This window comes from Balaenoptera physalus (assembly GCF_965194825.1).
Source record: "Balaenoptera physalus genome assembly, chromosome: 4".
NCBI lineage: Eukaryota > Metazoa > Chordata > Mammalia > Artiodactyla > Balaenopteridae > Balaenoptera > Balaenoptera physalus.
This window is the reverse complement of record NC_138891.1, coordinates 74,276,184-74,293,803: the sequence shown is the minus strand read 5'-3', so window position 1 is coordinate 74,293,803 and position 17,620 is coordinate 74,276,184. Positions and strand designations below refer to the sequence as shown.

At 38.6% G+C, this 17,620-nt stretch overlaps 1 protein-coding gene across 4 annotated transcripts in view; it reads right to left on the bottom strand.

Annotated features, from left to right (window-relative positions):
• Positions 1 to 17,620, bottom strand: part of RNF168 (ring finger protein 168) — a 61,553-nt gene that overhangs the window by 22,380 nt on the left and 21,553 nt on the right. For all 4 annotated transcript variants that reach the window (XM_082458647.1, XM_082458648.1, XM_082458646.1 and 1 more), the window contains exons 3-5: positions 11,753 to 11,829; positions 8,016 to 8,195; positions 5,915 to 6,036 (exon numbers count right to left, since the gene is read on the bottom strand). In XM_082458647.1, coding sequence (XP_082314773.1) covers positions 5,915 to 6,036; positions 8,016 to 8,195; positions 11,753 to 11,829 — 379 coding nt within the window. The remainder of the gene's footprint in view (positions 1 to 5,914; positions 6,037 to 8,015; positions 8,196 to 11,752; positions 11,830 to 17,620) is intronic.

Sequence of the window (17,620 nt, the reverse complement as noted above, 5' to 3'; positions counted from 1 at the left end):
TAAAAGGACAGGTCATAAGAGGTTAGGTATATTTTTTAAATATGTTTTTTTGGATTTTGTTTGGATTTTGTAAAAAAAAATCCAAACACATACACAACTATGCTCAAAAATGGCACAAATGTTGGCTGTCTTCAAGTGGTGGTAACTTTGGGTGATTTTCTAAGAGCGGCTAGCTTTTATAATTAAAGAAAAAAATGGAAAAATGTCTGATTGCAAATATGTAAAATCATAAGTTCCATTGTGTCCAAAGCACGAACGTGTAGCATATATCACATTAAAATAAAATCTAGACAAAGATCTCATATAAAGAATAAATATCCCTTATAGATAAAATAGTATCTAAACCGCATATTTAGTTGCATCAACCTAAATATTTACTCTGAAAACTTATGAGAACAAGAACTACCTCTCAGTTGATAAAACAGGAGTCCAGGTTTAGTCTCATTTTAATTTTGTTTCCCAAAGCTGAAGAATTCCTTCTGCCAATGTTAGATATTAGTAACCAAGTATATTAAAACCAACATAGAATTATTACAGCTTAATAGCTGTTCAGAAATCCATAAGCAGAAAACAAAACAAAGTGTGATCAGATACCCATCTAACATAATTGGCGAAGATTTGTGAACTCTCTGGGATATTGTTTATTTATAATAACCAAGTAATATATGAATACATGTAGCAAATATGTCATCATCCCTTTCCATTCCTATTTGCTTCCTCATATGTAACCAAGTTTTTAAAAAATTATTTCTATATACTGCACACTTTTTTTAAAGCAATCATTCTTCTGTGATTTCCTTTTTTCACTTATGTCTTATAGATCTTTATAAAAAACTATATACATAGGCCTACCTCATAAAAACAAATAGTTTACAAGAAAATAGTTACAAAATCTATGTAAGGGGTGGTGGTGGTGGTGGTGTGAGGAATTGGGCGATTGGGATTGACATGTATACACTAATATGTATAAAACTGATGACTAATACATCACAGTTACAGGGAGGGAGATACTGTCTGGGAAAGGATACGAGTGAACCTTTTGGAAACAGTCTGTATCTTAATCTGGAGTGTGGTTTATACATATGTAAAAATTCTCCAGAAGTTACATTTAAGATTAATATATATATACTTTTAAAGAAGTTTTAAAATCTTATATTATTGTAAAAACCCTTATACTTACCACTCAGTTTAAGGGGAAAAAAATCACTGATTTTAAAATTCTTTATGGGGGCTTCTCTTTGTGCCCCAGCTGACAGGCTACAACTATCCTGAAATGCTCTTATCTCTTGCTTTTATTTATTTATTTTTCCCTTGGTCTATTTTACTTTACTTTTATTGGGGTGTAGTTGTTTTATAATGTGTTAGTCTTATGTCTTGCTTTTAAAAATAGTCTTACCACACACTAGTACCCCTAAACACTTTTTGCTTAGTACTGCATGATTTCTGAACTTTACGTATATGGAATCATACTACACGTATCTTTCCACAACTTGACTTCACACAGCACCTTCCTGAATCAGGCATGTTTTCCTTAGCCAGAATTCATTTTCATTGCTGGAAAGTAACAGTATTCTGGTCTATTGTTGGACATGTGGGTGCTTCTGGCTCTTTACTGTTACTAATAGTACTGCTGGGAACATTCCTGCACATGTCTTCTGGGGTTTTAGTGTCTATACTACAGTCAAAGAGCATCAACCTTTTACACTCCCACCTAGAGTGTAAGTGCTCCTTATCCTCTAGGATACCTAATATTGCCAGAAAGTTTAATTTTTCCAATAGGGTGAGTATGAAATGTTACCTCATCGTTATTTTATTGTTGTTTTTATTGAGGTGTAATTGACATATGACATTATATTAGTATCAGGTATACAACATAATGATTCAATATTTGTATATGTGAAATGACCTCACTGTAATTTTTTAAAAATTCTATTGAAGTATAGTTGATTTACAATGTGTTAATGTGTTAATTTCTGCTGTACAGCAAAGTGATTCAGTTATACAGATATATATATACTCTTTTCCATTACGGTTTATCACAGGATATTGAATGTAGTTCCCTGTGTTCCTAGTAGGACCTTGTTGTTTACCCATCCTATATATAATAGTTTGCATCTGCTAATCCCAAACTCCCAATCCTTCCCTCCCCGACTCACACTCCCCCTGGACAACCCCAAGTCTGTTCTCTATATCTGCCTCACTGTAATTTAAATTAAAATGTCCTTGATTACTAATAAAGTTCAATCTTTTCACATATGTATTGGCCTTCAGCTTTCGTGTTCTGTGATGTCAAAATTTTTTGCCTCTTTTTCTGTAGCTGTCTTTTTCTCACAAATAGGTGGGTATTCTTTAACAATAAACTTTTTCCAGTAAGTAAGTTGAAATATCTTCTTTTAGAGGGCAGCTTATCTTTTTATTCCCTAAAGGTATTTTGATAAAGACATTTTTAATCTTATTATAGTCTATTTGTTTTGCTCCTTAAAGCATCCCTCTCTACAGATATTCTTTGTTACCTTCCTAAAGATTTATTTTATGTATGTATGTATATATTTACATATTTACTTATTTATTTACGTATGCCGTGCTGCACGGCTTGCTGGATCTTAGTTCCCGGACCAGGGATTGAACTCGGCAGTGAAAGTGCCGAGTCCTAACCACTGGACCACCAGGGAATTCCCTTGTCTTTTTAATAGGTCTTTAATTCACCTTAATTTTTATAGATAGTATGAATCGAGGTCCAAGCTAATTTCCCCCCCATATTATCCACTGTCCCACAGGCATTTATTGACAAGTACATCCTTTCTCCACTGACCAGCAACGGTGACTACTGTGTTGGTTATCCAAAGTACCCCAAAACTTAGTGGCTTAAACCAACAAACATTATCTCATAGTTTCTGAGGGTCAGGAATTCAAGAGCAGCTTAGCAGGGTAGTTCTGGCTCAGGATTTTCATGAGGGTCCAGTCAAGATGCTGGTCAGTCATCTGGTCAGTAGCCTGACTGGGGCTAAAGGATCACCTTCCATCCAGGCTCATGCACAAAGGCTATTCTGGAGGTCTCACTTCCTTACTGGTTGTTGGCAGAAGGCCCCAGTTCCTTACCATGTGGGACTTTCCATAGGGCTGCTCACAACATGACAGCTAACTTTCCCAGAGCAAATAATCCAAAAGAGAAAAGTCACTTTAGGACTTAGTCTCTGAAGTGTACAATGTCCCTTCTGGTAATTCTATGTGTATACTTAAGTCCAGCCCACATTCAAGGGGAGGGGAATTAGGCTCAGTCTTTTGAAGGGAGAAATATCAAAGATTTGTGAACATATTTTAAAAACACAAAAGCTAGCATAAAGGTTCTATAAACTGTGGTGTGTTTCTAAGCTATCTATTATTTTGTCTCATCATTTTGTCTATCCATCCCGGTGCAAATACCACATATGTTTACTTACTATAAATGTGAAGCATCCATACCTCCACCACACATTTTATTTTTCATCAGGAGTATCTGAAGGCCCTTTCTCTTCCATATAAATTTTAAAATCAGAATGCAAGGAAAAAAAAAAGGTTGGTGGGACTTCCCTGGCAGGCCAGTGGTTAAGACTGTGCTTCCACTGCAGGGGGCGTGGGTTTGATCCCTGGTCAGGGAACTAAGATCCCATATGCCACGTGGCAAGCCCAAAAAAGAACACCCCCAAAAACAACAACAACAACAACAACAACAACAAAAAGGTTGGGATTCTGATTTCAAATGCATTTAACCTATAGATCAGTTTGGAGAGATCTGACATTAAGCAATTTTGTAACATTAGACATCTTCCAACCTACAACTACTACGTATTTCTTTAATATAGTAAAATTTTATAACATGCTCCATAAGGACTTTTAGATTTTTCAATAAATTTATTTCTAAGTACTTTTTATTTTCTGATGCTACTACAAACAGAATCTTTGTTCTTACGTTTGCAAAAGACTTTTTTAAAAAATAAATTTATTTATTTTATTTATTTATTTTTGGCTGCACTGGGTCTTCGCTGCTGCACGTGGGCTTTCTCTAGTTGTGGCGAGCGGGGGCTACTCTTTGTTGTGGTGTGCGTGCTTCTCATTGCGGTGGCTTCTCTTGTTGTGAAGCACGGGCTCTAGGCGTGCGGGCTTCAGTAGTTGTGGCACACGGGCTCAGTAGTTGTGGCGCACGGGCTCTAGAGTGCAGGCTCAGTAGTTATGGTGCATGGGCTTAGCTGCTCCGCAGCATGTGGGATCCTCCCGGACCAGGGCTTGAACCCATGTCCCCTGCATTGGCAGGCGGATTCTCAATCACTGTGCCACCAGGGAAGTCCTGTTGTTTTTTTTTTTTTAATTGAAGTATAGTTGATATACAATATCATGTAAATTACAGGTGTACAATACAGTGATTCACATTTTTAAAGGTTATATTCCGTTTATCTTTATTGTAAAATATTTGTTATATTCCTTGTGTTGTACAATATATCCTTGTAGCTTACTTTATACCTAATACCTGTACCTCTTAATCCCCTACTCCTATATTGCCCCTCCCCCCTTCCCTCACCCCACTGGTAACCACTAGTTACCAGCCTGTGAGTCCGCTTCTTTTTTGTCATGGACTTGTCATTTTAGATATATATTCATTCTTTCTTCTTTTTCTGATATGGCATTTAAAGCCTTCTAAATACTACTTCAGCCATATCTCAGAAGGTCTGATGCATAATGTTTTCAGTTCTATGTTTCTATCAAGATTTATTCTTTAACCAATGAGCTACCTAGTAGTTTTTCTTAATTTTCAAAACACTTTAGTAATCTTTTTTGTTAATTATTTTAAATTTGAGGTGAAATTCATATAACATAAAATTAACCATTTTAAAGCATACATTTAGTACATTTACAAAGTTGTGCAACCATCACTTCTATCTAGTTTGTTGTTTATTTTTAAGAATTCTTTATATATTCCAGAGACTAGACCTTATCTGTTTTTAACTTTGTGTACCTTTAATCCACCAGTTTCTCAAGTTTCTTCAATTTCTGCTTTTAAATTCATCAGTTTATTCTTATATTTCTAGTAAATTTTTATCTTTATATATTTCACAATATATATTTAGATTCATGAAGATTCATGACAGTTATATCCTTTATGCAGAATAGTATTATATCAATATGAAATATCCCTGGTTTTCTCCTTTTAATGGTTTTTCTCGACTTCTACTTTGCATTATATCAGGCATTAACAATATTGATGTTGCATATCTACTTCTTCTTTTAATAGCAACCACCTCATTTAATGCTGCCCTCTTCCCATCTATCTCCATCTCCCTGTCCCAAGTTTCCACCATCTCAAATCCTAAATTTCTATGAATTTTACAAGGAGGCAAATTACCTGCACATATTTACCCAGTTGAATCAAAAGCCCTTGCATGTTTTTGAAGTCTAGATTGTAGTTGATAAACTTTTTCAACTATGAATTACTATGGAAAAGCTTATATACTCATAGAGTCATCAACTCTTCCTGCTGCTAAGAGGGGCACTCTGGGGCAACTAAATTCACTCCACTGTTGACTACCTGACTCATGTTTTTTGTACAGTAGGGAAGAAATGTAATATATAAACTGGGAAAAAGAGGGTGGGGTAATGATCTAGATGCCAAACTGTAAACTCCTTCAATGAGAATGACCTTATATGGAACTAGATTCTCACTTGAATCTAAATCAAGAGAAAAAGGAAATGGGAACAACATGGAAATCCTGAGCAATCAAGATAGAAAAGGCTTCACATCCCTCTTCATGCTAGCCAGGAATCTATGCTATGTGAGCATCTCTCTTATTTTCACTTTACATCAACCTCAGACCATCTGGAGGGTTTTCATGCAGAGCTGACGGGCCAAATTTTGATATAGCAGTAAACTATATTCACTTACTTCTGAATATCTCCAGTGTTTGTTTGTTTGTTCTTACTTTTCTTCTGTGACTTGGTTGTGACTGGATCAGATTTTTCAGAATTCAAGGGCGAAGCCAAAATACTTCCCTCACAGAAATTGTTCTTCAACAGCAGAAAAAGCATAAAACAATTTTAAAATAAAATAAGCTATTAATCAATTCAGAATCCACAATAGAATTTTTCAGGAATTATTAAATTCTATACATCCTTTGAATAATACTGACCATGCAAAAATTAATATAAACAAGATAAAGTTTATCTAAGTTGGTCTAAATTGCATTTTTACTCTACATTATAAACACAAAGAGCATAATGATACTAATCTCATTAGCTGATAATTTCTGCTAACTTTTCTAATGAATAATTTCATATTTATAACTACCTTAATCTGTAGGGAAAAATTCAGAGCTGTGGCGATACCTGGAATAAAATTTATTTTATGTAAAATAATTTAATTTGGGGATTTAAGGGCATACCAATAAATATCATCAATATTTACTTGCTGTCTAATGGCAGTCTCATAAGTTTCTTACTATACCATTGGAAAAATTAATATACTTGGTGGTGGTAGACATTTGGCCTAGGACCACCAAACTTTTACAAGTAAACCAAAAATTATTTTAAAATATCAGCAGATCTGCTCTTATAATCCCATGTGAAAACACGAAGAATTAAAACAATAACTCTTGAAAGACAAAGTTGACCCCAGATTTTCCTCTCTGATATATTTTCTCTCCTATCCCATTTGTTATTCTATTGATCTATGTCTTTTTTTTTTGGCCATGCTGTGCAGCTTACAGGATCTCAGTCCCCAACCAGGGATTGAACCCAGGGCCATGGCAGTGAAAGCGCCAAGTCCTAACCACTGGACTGCCAGGGAAGTTCCATGGTCTATGTCTTTTATTTAATTTCTCAATTGTGTACTGCTCCAAAGCTATTCCACTTAAATTTTAAAAGGAAATACATTCTTAAAAAGGGCATATAATCTAAAACTTGGGTATATTATTATGAATGGCAGACCTCTCAAAAATGGGGGAAAAAACCCACAACCAATTCCAATTCCAACAATATCCAATTCTGGATATACTTCATTTTGGTAAGTATATTTTAAGATATTTGTTGTTTGAAAGCAGAGGAATTGTTTTTAGAGGCTCTCAAACCTGAACGTACATCAGACTTCCCTAGATGCCTCTGGGAGTGGTATTCCCTAAATCCCATCCCCAGAGATTCTGTATTTTAAAAGAACTACGTGATTCTGCCAGGTTCTTTCAAATCATTGGGTCCCACTGTATCCTTTGGTCTTACAGTATGTGTTTTATCATCCTTTCTTTAATTCATTGTCCCCTGGGCAGTAATTTAACTATGGCAAGATAACAAAATCCAGGTTTAATATGTTATTTAAGAATTTAGGGACTTCCCTGGTGGTCCAGGGAAGCACAGTTAAGACTGCACTTGCACTACAGGGGACACTGGTTTGATCCCTGGTTGGGGAACTAAGATCCCGCAAGCCACACAGCATGGCCAGGGAAAAAAAAGAAGTTAAAAAAAAATTTAATGTGCTTCACTTTCAAAAAGTGATCTGCATCCATACAAAGGAATATTTTGCGACTCTTACAGAAGAATTATATACTATATGTAGTAATATAATAGGAAAAATCTCTAAGAAATAGCGAGTGAAAAAGGTCAGGAGAAAAACAGTGTGATTCACACATCCTTTTCAGGTAAAAAAAAAAAAAAAGTTATAAGAAGCTGTTAATAGTGCTAACCTTTGGGGAAAGAGACTGATGTAAAGGAATAGGAATAGGAGTGGAGAAGTGGGGGAGGAAATGGAGCTTTCATTTTCCACTGAATAGCTTTCCTGCATAACTGAATTTACTAACAACTTACAAAATGGTTTTTTAAAGCATACTTGGATTAGAGCAAATATATAACAGTATGCCAAAAAAGTTTTGCTTTAAGTAGAGCAAATATGTCAGAAATAGTTTCTAGTTATGGTGAATGCTTCCTTTTTAGATTGTTCAAAATCACATAGTCAAAGCAATAGGAATGTAAATAATTCAAAGTTCTTCCTTAAAACTTACAATATTAAGGCTTAGCTTTCTTGCCAACTCTTCATCACTTTTCAGTTGTTCTCCCATCTCTCTTTGCCTTTTTTCTGCCTGTCTCTTTTCCTCTTCTTCCTCCTCTGCCAGTAATCTCTGTATGTATTCTTCACTGGCTTTGTTTTCTTCTTCCTCGTTGGCTCGTCGCTCTGCCTCCACCTTAAAAATGATTAATAAAGAACAATCCTTCTCTGAACTTTTTAGTATACTTGCAATATTTCTTTTTTCCTTTCTTTTTTTAAAGATTTAATTTTATTTATTTTTGGCTGCGTTGGGTCTTCGTTACTGTGTGCGGGCTTTCTCTAGTTGTGGCGAGGGGGGGCTACTCTTTGTCATGGTGCACAGGCTTCTCCTGTTGCAGAGCACGGGTTCTAGGCGTGCGGGCTCAGTAGTTGTGGTGCACGGGCTTAGTTGTTCCACAGGATGTAGGATCTTCCCAGACTAGGGATCGAACCCGTGTCCCCTACATTGGCAGGTGGATTCTTTCCCACTGAACCACCCGGGAAGTCCCAATAGTTCTTAATAAGAATAGAAAAAGTAAAAAAAAAGAACAAATTAGCAGGAATTAAAATTTCTCAAATGAAGTACAAATCTGGAGAGGCAAATTCCTGTAGAATAGTTCAGGAAGTCTCCTTCAGGAAGCCTTCCCCAGTCAGTCCAATGAAACCTTGATCAAAGCCTCATCCCTCCACATTTCAGTCCTTAGCACATTTTCCATTACACTGTCACACATTTTTGGAAGTCCTTCTAGGTGATACTTTTCCTCAGTTAACAGAAGGCCATGTTCTGACTAACTTTGGCATAGGTTTCTGAATTAAACCCTAGCAAGGGAATGGAATGATAAAAACTGACTTAAACCAAACAGTGTCCTTCCCTGAAGTTGGGATGAATCCCCAAACACGGTGGGCAGGGGTGGAATAGCTGCTGAAGAAACAACCACAATGGTCATTATATGATTTACAGATGAGGAAAGACACGGAAAAGCTTTCCTAGATCAGAAAGTGATCTAACTTTCTTTTCTTAGCTCAGTAACTGGCAGGGGGGAGACTCAAACTCAGCATCTAGGACCTAAGGCCATGCTTGTGGGCATCTGAACTATGCTTCCTGAAAGAAATAATGTAACAACTACTTTAGACATCTAAAGGATTTGACTCAAGAATAAGTCCTTGATCCAATTCAAGTGAAGGTGACATGACTAAAGGTTTGTTAAGGAACTTTTAAGTTTTCTTGCTCTTAAAAGAAAGCCACTGGAAGAGACAGCTGGTTCTTCCTCTGCATACTGTTGTATATGCACCTGAGGTTCAGAAATGTGCAGCTACCTTGTTATTAGCCTGAGGATAAAGCCAGCTGACAGAAGTTAGGGAAGAAATGGAACTAGAGCTCTGGATGAAACCGACCCTGAAGCCCCTACTAACCTCTGGAATTCCAGTAAATTACAATTTTCTGTCACCTGTACTCAAAAGCTTCCTGAAAAAACCTGTTCTCACTATATTGTTGTAAAGATTAAATTACTCTTTACTTAAGGAACTTCCCTGGTGGTGCAACGGTTAGGAATCCGCCTGCCAATGCAGGGGACACAGGTTCGATCCCTGGTCTGGGAAGATCCCACATGCCACAGAGCAACTAAGCCCGTGTGCCACAACTACAGAGCCTGCGCTCTAGAGCCCGCATGCCCTAGAGCCCGAGCACTGCAACTACTGAAGCCTGCGCCCCTAGAGCCCGTGCTCCACCACAAGAGAAGCCTGCGCACTGCAAGGAAGAGTAGCTCCCACTCGCTGCAACTAGAGAAAGCCCGTGCACAGCAAAGAAGACCCAACGCAGCCAAAAAATAAATAAATAAAACCCTTACTTAAGAACATCGTTTAGGGCTTCCCTGGTGGCGCAGTGGTTGAGAGTCTGCCTGCCAATGCAGGGGACACGGGTTCGATCCCTGGTCTGGGAGGATCCCACATGCCGCGGAGCAGCTGGGCCCGTGAGCCACGATTACTGAGCCTGCGCGTCTGGAGCCTGTGCTCCGCAACAGGAGGGGCCGCGACAGTGAGAGGCCCGCGCACCGCGATGAGGAGTGGCCCCCTCTTGCCACAACTAGAGAAAGCCCTCGCACAGAAACGGAGACCCAACACAGCCAAAAATAAATAAATAAATAAATAAAGGAGTTCCTTTAAAAAAAAAAAAAAAAAGAACATCGTTTAGACAATATGCTGACAATTAACTATCATAATTATTTACTAGTTCTTCTAGAGCTCTCATGGTCCAATACAGTAGCCACTAGCTACATGTGGCTACTGAGTAGTTGAAATGTGACTAGTCCAAATTGAGATGTATTATAAGTACAAAATACACAATTGCACACTAAATAAAAAAAAAATAGTCAATACTTTCTATACTGATTACATAATAAAATATTTTAGATATACTGGATTAAATAAAATATACATAAAAATTAATTTCATCTGTTTTTAATACTTTTTAAAAACATTTATTTATTTATTTATTTATTTTTGGCTGCGTTGGGTCTTTGTTGCTGCACGCAGGCCTTCTCTAGTTGCGGCAAGCGGGGGGCTACTCTTCGTTGCAGTAAACAGGCTTCTCATTGTGGTGGCTTCTCTTGTTCCGGAGCACGAGCTCTAGGGTGTGCGGGTTTCAGTAGTTGCGGCACATGGGCCCAGCAGTTGTGGCTCGTGGGCTCTAGAGCACAGGCTCAGCAGTTGTGGCACATGGGCTTAGTTGCTCTGCGGCATGTGGGATCTTCCCGGACCAGGGCTCAAACCCATGTCCCCTGCATTGGCAGGTGGATTCTTAACCACTGTGCCATCAGGGAAGCCCCTCATCTGTTGTTTTAAAAAAAATCTTTAAAAAATGTGGCTAATAGAAAATTTCAAATTATATATGAACCCACACCATATTTCTATTGGACAACACTGCTCTACATTAATCAGGGTAGAGGGAGTACTAGGGCTTTCCTAGTGCTAGTGAAGTTCAAAGGCCGTAAGCACCACTCCCTCTTTTCATATTTAGGTACTTCACAATTAGCCCTTTATGCTTTCCTCACCTAAATGCATTGTTTGTGTCCCCCAAAATTCATATATTGAAGCCCTAACTCCCAATGTGATGATATTTGGCGGTGGGGCGTTTGGGAGGTAATTGGGTCATGAGGGTGGAGTCCTCATGAAAGGGATTAGTACCCTTAAAAGAAGACACACAAGAGAGATGATCTATCTCTCCCCTCCTCTCTCTGCCATGTGAGAATACAGTGAGAAGGCAGCTGTCTACAAGCCAGGAAGCAGGCCCTTGCCCAATACCAGATCTCCCAGTGCCTTATTCTTGCACTTCCCAGATCCAGAACTGTGAGAACAAATGTTTGTTGTTTAAGTCACCCAGTCTATGGTGTTTTTGTTATAGCAGCCTAAATGGACTTAAGACACACATAATCTACCACCTTTTTCCCATCCTTTACGCTCAAAGCTTCACGGAAATTAAAAAAATTCCCTTCATACTTAAATGCTTACAGATCACTATCACATAAGAAGAGCATGTATAAATAAATTAAAGCTAGTTTTAAACTATTTTGAACACATGTAAAAAATGGAGCCTTTATAAAGCACATTAAAGTTATTCACATTTCAATATATACTATTTATTTATATAAGCACATAAAACTGTATGTAAACACAGCAGAAAAGTTTTCCAAAAAAGAGCAACTATTTAGTACTTACCTTGCTTATCTCCTCTTCATATTCTCTTCTTAATTCCCCAGGTTTACTTAATAGGCGAACTGGCTGATAGTCATCAACTGTTTCAGATCAAGAAAGAAAATTATATTATAGGCAACACCGAATTCTACAGCTAGCTTTGATCTTCCACTAAACCTATATTAATATAAAAATGCAAAATTAAAATAAACATACAATTATTAACAGCTATAGCAATATTTTTTAATGGAATTCCATTTTAAAAGAAAGGCCAGGACTTCCCTAGTAGTGCAGTGGTTAAGAATCTGCCTGCCAATGCAGGGTACACGGGTTCGATCCCTGGTCTGGGAAGATCCCACATGCCATGGAGCAACTGAGCCCATGCGTCACAACTACTGAAGCCCGCGCACCTAGAGTCCGTGCTCTGCAACAAGAGAAGCCACCGCAATGAGAAGCCCACGCACTGCAACAAAGAGTAGCCCCCACTCCCCGCAACTAGAGAAAGCCCGTGCACAGCAATGAAGACCCACTGCAGCCAAAAAATAAATAAATAAAATTAAAAGAAAAGAAAAGAAAGGAATCTATGTTCCCTGGAATTAACCAAATACAAAAAAAAAAAAAAACAAGGCCAGGGACTTCCCTGGTGGTGCAGTGGCCAAGAATCTGCGCTCCCAATGCAGGCGGCCCAGGTTTGATCCCTGGTCAGGGAAATAGTCCACATGCTGCAACTAAGAGTTTGCATGCCACAACTAAAGATCCCGCATGCCATAACTAACACCTGCCACAGCCAAAAAAAATAAAAATAAATAAATAAATAAAATAAAATAAATAAATAAGTATTAAAAAAAAAAAAAAGAGAGAGAGGCCAGGGGTCTTCTGGTTCAAAATGGCACATGAACACATATACTTAGCTCTTCCTCTAGAAGCCATTAACATAACAGTAAAGGAAGTTTTAAAAAGTAATCCTACAATAATAGCAAACACATATTTCTCAAAAAAGTTATATACAAATGGCCCACAAGCACATGAAAAGATGCTCAACATCACTAGTCGTCAGGGAAATGCAAATCAAAACCACAAAGAAATACACTTTGTACCCATTAGAGTGGCTACTATAAAACAAACAAAATAACAAGCATTGGCAAGGAGATGAAATTGGAATCCTTGTGCACTCAGTGGAAGTGTAAAATGGTATAGCTGCTATGGAAAACAGTATGGCGGTTGCTCAAAAAACTAAACATAGAAATACCGTGTGATCCAGCACTTCCACTTTTAGATACATATACAAAAGATCTGAAAGTAGGGTATCAAACAGATACTTATACACCATGTCATAGCCAGCATTATTCACAACAGCCAAATGGTGGAAGTAACTCAAGTGTCCATCAACATGAATGGATAAATGAAATGTGGTAAATACATACAATAGAATATTATTCAGTTGTATAAAAGAATGAAATTCTGACACATGCTACAACACGGATGAACCCTGAAGACAGCATGCTAAGTGAAAGAAGCCAGACACAAAAGCACAAATCCTACTTTGTCCTCTACTTATATGAGGTACCCAGAGTAGTCAAGTTTGACAGAAAGTGGAATGATGGTTGCCAGGGGTTAGTTAGAGGAGGGGGAATTGAGGAGATATTGTTTAATGGGTACAGTCTCAATTGTGTAAGATGAAAAAGTTCTGCAGATGGATGGTGGTGATGGCTGCACAGCAATATGATGTTCTTAATGTCACTGAACTGTACACTTAAAAATGGTTAAAATGGGGATTTCCCTGGTGGTGCAGTGGTTAAGAATCCACCTGCCAATGCAGGGGACATGGGTTCGAGCCCTGGTCTGGGAAGATCCCACATGCTGTGGAGCAACTAAGCCCCTGCGCCACAACTACTGAGCCAGCGCTCTAGAGCCCGTGAACCACAACTACTGAAGCCTGCACGCTCTAGGGCCTGCATGCTGCAACTACTGAACCCGCATGCTGCAACTACTGAAGCCCGCACACCTAGAGCCCATGCTCTGCAACAACAGAAGCCACTGCAATGAGAAGCCTTTGCACTGTAACGAAGAGTAGCCCCCGCTCACCACAACTAGAGAAAGCCTGCGCACAGCAACAAAGACCGAACGCAGCCAAAAAAAAAAAATGGTTAAAATGGTAAATTTTATGTTATGTATATTTTTACCACAATAAACAAAACTTGATAGAAAGTAAATCACGGGGCTTCTGTGGTGGCGCAGTGGTTAAGAATCCGCCTGCCAATGCAGGGGACACGTGTTCGAGCCCTGGTCCGGGAAGATCCCACATGCCGCAGAGCAACTAAGCCCGTGCACCACAACTACTGAGCCTGTGCTCTAGAGCCCGTGAGCCACAACTACTGAAGCCCACGCGCCTAGAGCCAGTGCTCCGCAACAAGAGAAGCCACTGCAGTGAGAAGCCCGCGCACCGCAATGAAGAGTAGCCCCCGCTCGCCGCAACTAGAGAAAGCCCGCGCGCAGCAACAAAGACCCAGTGCAGTCAAAAATAAATAAATAAACTAAATAAATTTATAAAAAAAAAGTAAATCACTTTGAGAGTTCCCCGGTGGTCTCGTGGTTAGGATTTGGTGCTTTCACTGCCATGGCCTGGGTTCAATCCCTGGTAGGGGAACTGAGATCCCAGAAGCCACGCAAAAAAAAAGAAAAAAGTAAGTCACTTTACACATTAGACACAATAAAAAATAGCTAAGATAATTTAGAAAAAGAACAATGAAGAGAGATTTACTGTATTAGATATGAAAACACATAATTAAGTAGAATTAAATGAAGAAGGCGTGGTACAAACACAGCCATCAAGAAACAGTTAAAAAAAATGAAAATCCCCCAAACAGCTCTGGAAAACAAGCAGACTGTTGTTTGATTAGCTAAACAGTATACAATGAGGATGTATCATCCACCAAGCAGTGTGGGTTCCCCAGGAACTTTCAATTCCTGGGGGAAAAAAAAGTTAAGACAGCTGTTTTATACAACACTCAGATTGCAGGTGAATTTTAAAAAATTTAATGGAAACTAAAAATGACTGAAGAAAATATAAATGATAAATTCAAAATTTTAAGATAGGGTAGATTTCCTGAATAACAGAAGAAATACCCAAACAAAACTTTTATATGATGACAAACATCACAAAGTTAAAAACAACAAACTGGGAGAAGTTATTTGCAAATACATAAATCAATAGACAATTAACATGCAGAATATAACAAGAACTTCTACAGATTAAGAAAAACACACTTCAGTAATGGGCAAATGAAAGGAACAAGCAATTTACAGAAGATACTTAACTACTCACTCTATAGCAAGCAGAGCACTGTAATTTAAAAAAAAATTGGGGGACTTCCCTGGCAGTCCAGTGCTTAAGACGCCGTGCTTCCACTGCAGGGGGTGCGGGTTTGATCCCTGGTCGGGGAACTAAGACCCCACAAGCCACATGGTGGGGCAAAAAAAAAAAAAAAATTTTTTTTAATCGAACTACTGAGATTTTTTTTTTAACATCTTTATTGGAGTATAATTGCTTTACTGATATTTTTAATGTTTACTGATTTGTACACAGGTAAATCGAAACTAAGATCAGTAACTTTTTCAACGGAAAACACAACAAATTTAAATTGCCTTAATATGCTTCCAATAATCTAAATGCAGCAATTATTTGCTGTTTCTTAAACAATTTCTAAGAGTATGACAAATTTAAAAAAATTTGTTTTATAGACTAGAAGCGACTATGACAGTCAACAAGTGCCATCTGTTGAAAGTACCTCACAACACTCATTTGTGTTAGTTAGCTCTAAAATTTCTCTCGTAAACTACTGAAATTAAATGTTCCCACTGTACTTAATATTGCTTTCTTACAGTGAGTATTCTTCTTAAGAAGACAAGATTCACTAAAGGAAATTTATCCCCATACTTTTTATTTTACTCTGAAAGAAAAATCCAAGTTAATTAAAGAACTAAATGTCCAATACTGGACCAAAAATAAAAACAAATAATAAAACCTAACTTGAACAATTAGGCTGTTTATAAAATTATTCTTCCATCCCTCAATTTGACTCCGCTTGCATCATCAAGGAAACAGCTTCTACTCACAATTAAATTAAAGTTGCTCTGTAGTACCAATCTCCCTCTGAAACCTGTAGGAATTATTCTTTGACTTTTTCTAGCTTCTGGTGGTTTGCCAGCAATCTCTGGTGTTCCTTGGCTTACAGATGCATCACTCCAACCCTCTGTCTTCACATAGCATTCTCACTGTGTGTCTTCACATCATCTTCCTTCTGTGTGTGTGTGTGTGTGTGTGTGTGTGTGTGTGTGTGTCCAAATTTCCCCTTTTTATGAAGAGACCAGTCATAATAGATTCCGGCCCACCCTAATGACCTTAACTTGATTACCTCTGTAAAGACCTGATTTCCAAATAAGGTCACATTCAGAAGTATTAGGGGTTAGAACTTAAATATATCTTTTTGTTACGTTACATGTAACAATGTGTAATACATCCTCACTGAAAAACTACAAAACACTACTGAGAGGAATAAAGATCTAAATAAGTAGAGAAATACACTATTTTCATGGGTACGAGGGCTCTATATTGTTAAGATGTCAATTCTCCCCAAATTGATCTACAGATTCAACGCAACCCCAATCAAACTCCCACTAGGCTTTCAGTAGAAATTGACAGGTTGATTTTTAAATTTACATGGAAATAGAAAGGACCTAGAATACTCAAAGCAAACATGAAAAAGAATAATGAAGTTGGAGAACTATCACTGTGTGCCTTCAGGACTTACTGTTACTGACCTAGGTTCTTGGACTCTTTAATCAACAGAAAGTGGTAAGAGGCCAGATGAGAAGTTCAGGCAAGCGTTTATTGGGAGTTGTGCTACAGCACAAGGGAGCGAGAACAAGTAACAGGTGCCCCTGTTCGCTCCCCAAGGGGCCAAGCTGGGTCCTTAGATGGGGTGAGGGTAGGAGTGGATTGGCGGGTTGGGCCAGAGGGGTGGCTTAGGTGGTCTGCCCACCCCCTTGGTGGTGCTGTGTGCAGGGATCATGCTATTGCTATTGCTCCTGGCACCTCAAAAGTGGCAGTTGGGTTTTGGCCTTTTTGTGTCTCATTGTTCATAATTTGCCCCAACTGCTCATGCATGTAGTTATTATTTTTAGTCCCTTATAGTTTTTTTTGTATTCTGTTGGTTGAGGAGATGTTTGTCCAGGCACAAGCACTCCAGTAAAGGGTCTCACGGCCCAGGCCATCTCATTACCATAAAGCTACAGTAATGAAGACACTGTGATTTAAACATTAGAATCAACAAATCAATCAATGGTGGGACTTCCCGGTGGTTAAGACTCCACGCTCCCAATGCAGGGGGCCCAGGTTCAATCCCCAGTCAGGGAACTAGATCCCACACGCCACAACGAAGATCCCACATGCCCCAACTAAGACCCAGTGCAGCCAAATAAATAAACAAAATAAATATTTTTTAAAAAGTCAGTGGGGGCTTCCCTGGTGGCGCAGCGGTTGAGAATCTGCCTGCCAGTGCAGGGGACACGGGTTCGAGCCCTGGTCTGGAAAGATCCCACATGCCGCGGAGCAACTAGGCCCGTGAGCCACAATTACTGAGCCTGCGCGTCTGGAGCCTGTGCTCCGCAACAAGAGAGGCCACGATAGTGAGAGGCCCACGCACCGCGATGAAGAGTGGCCCCCACTCGCCGCAACTAGAGAAAGCCCTCGCACAGAAACGAAAGACCCAACACAGCCAAAAATAAAAATAAAGAAAGAAAGAAAAAGAAAAAGAAACGAACACTCTAAAAAAAAAAAAAAAGTCAGTGGAATATACATCCACTTACAAGAAAAGCTTTTACAAGTGATAA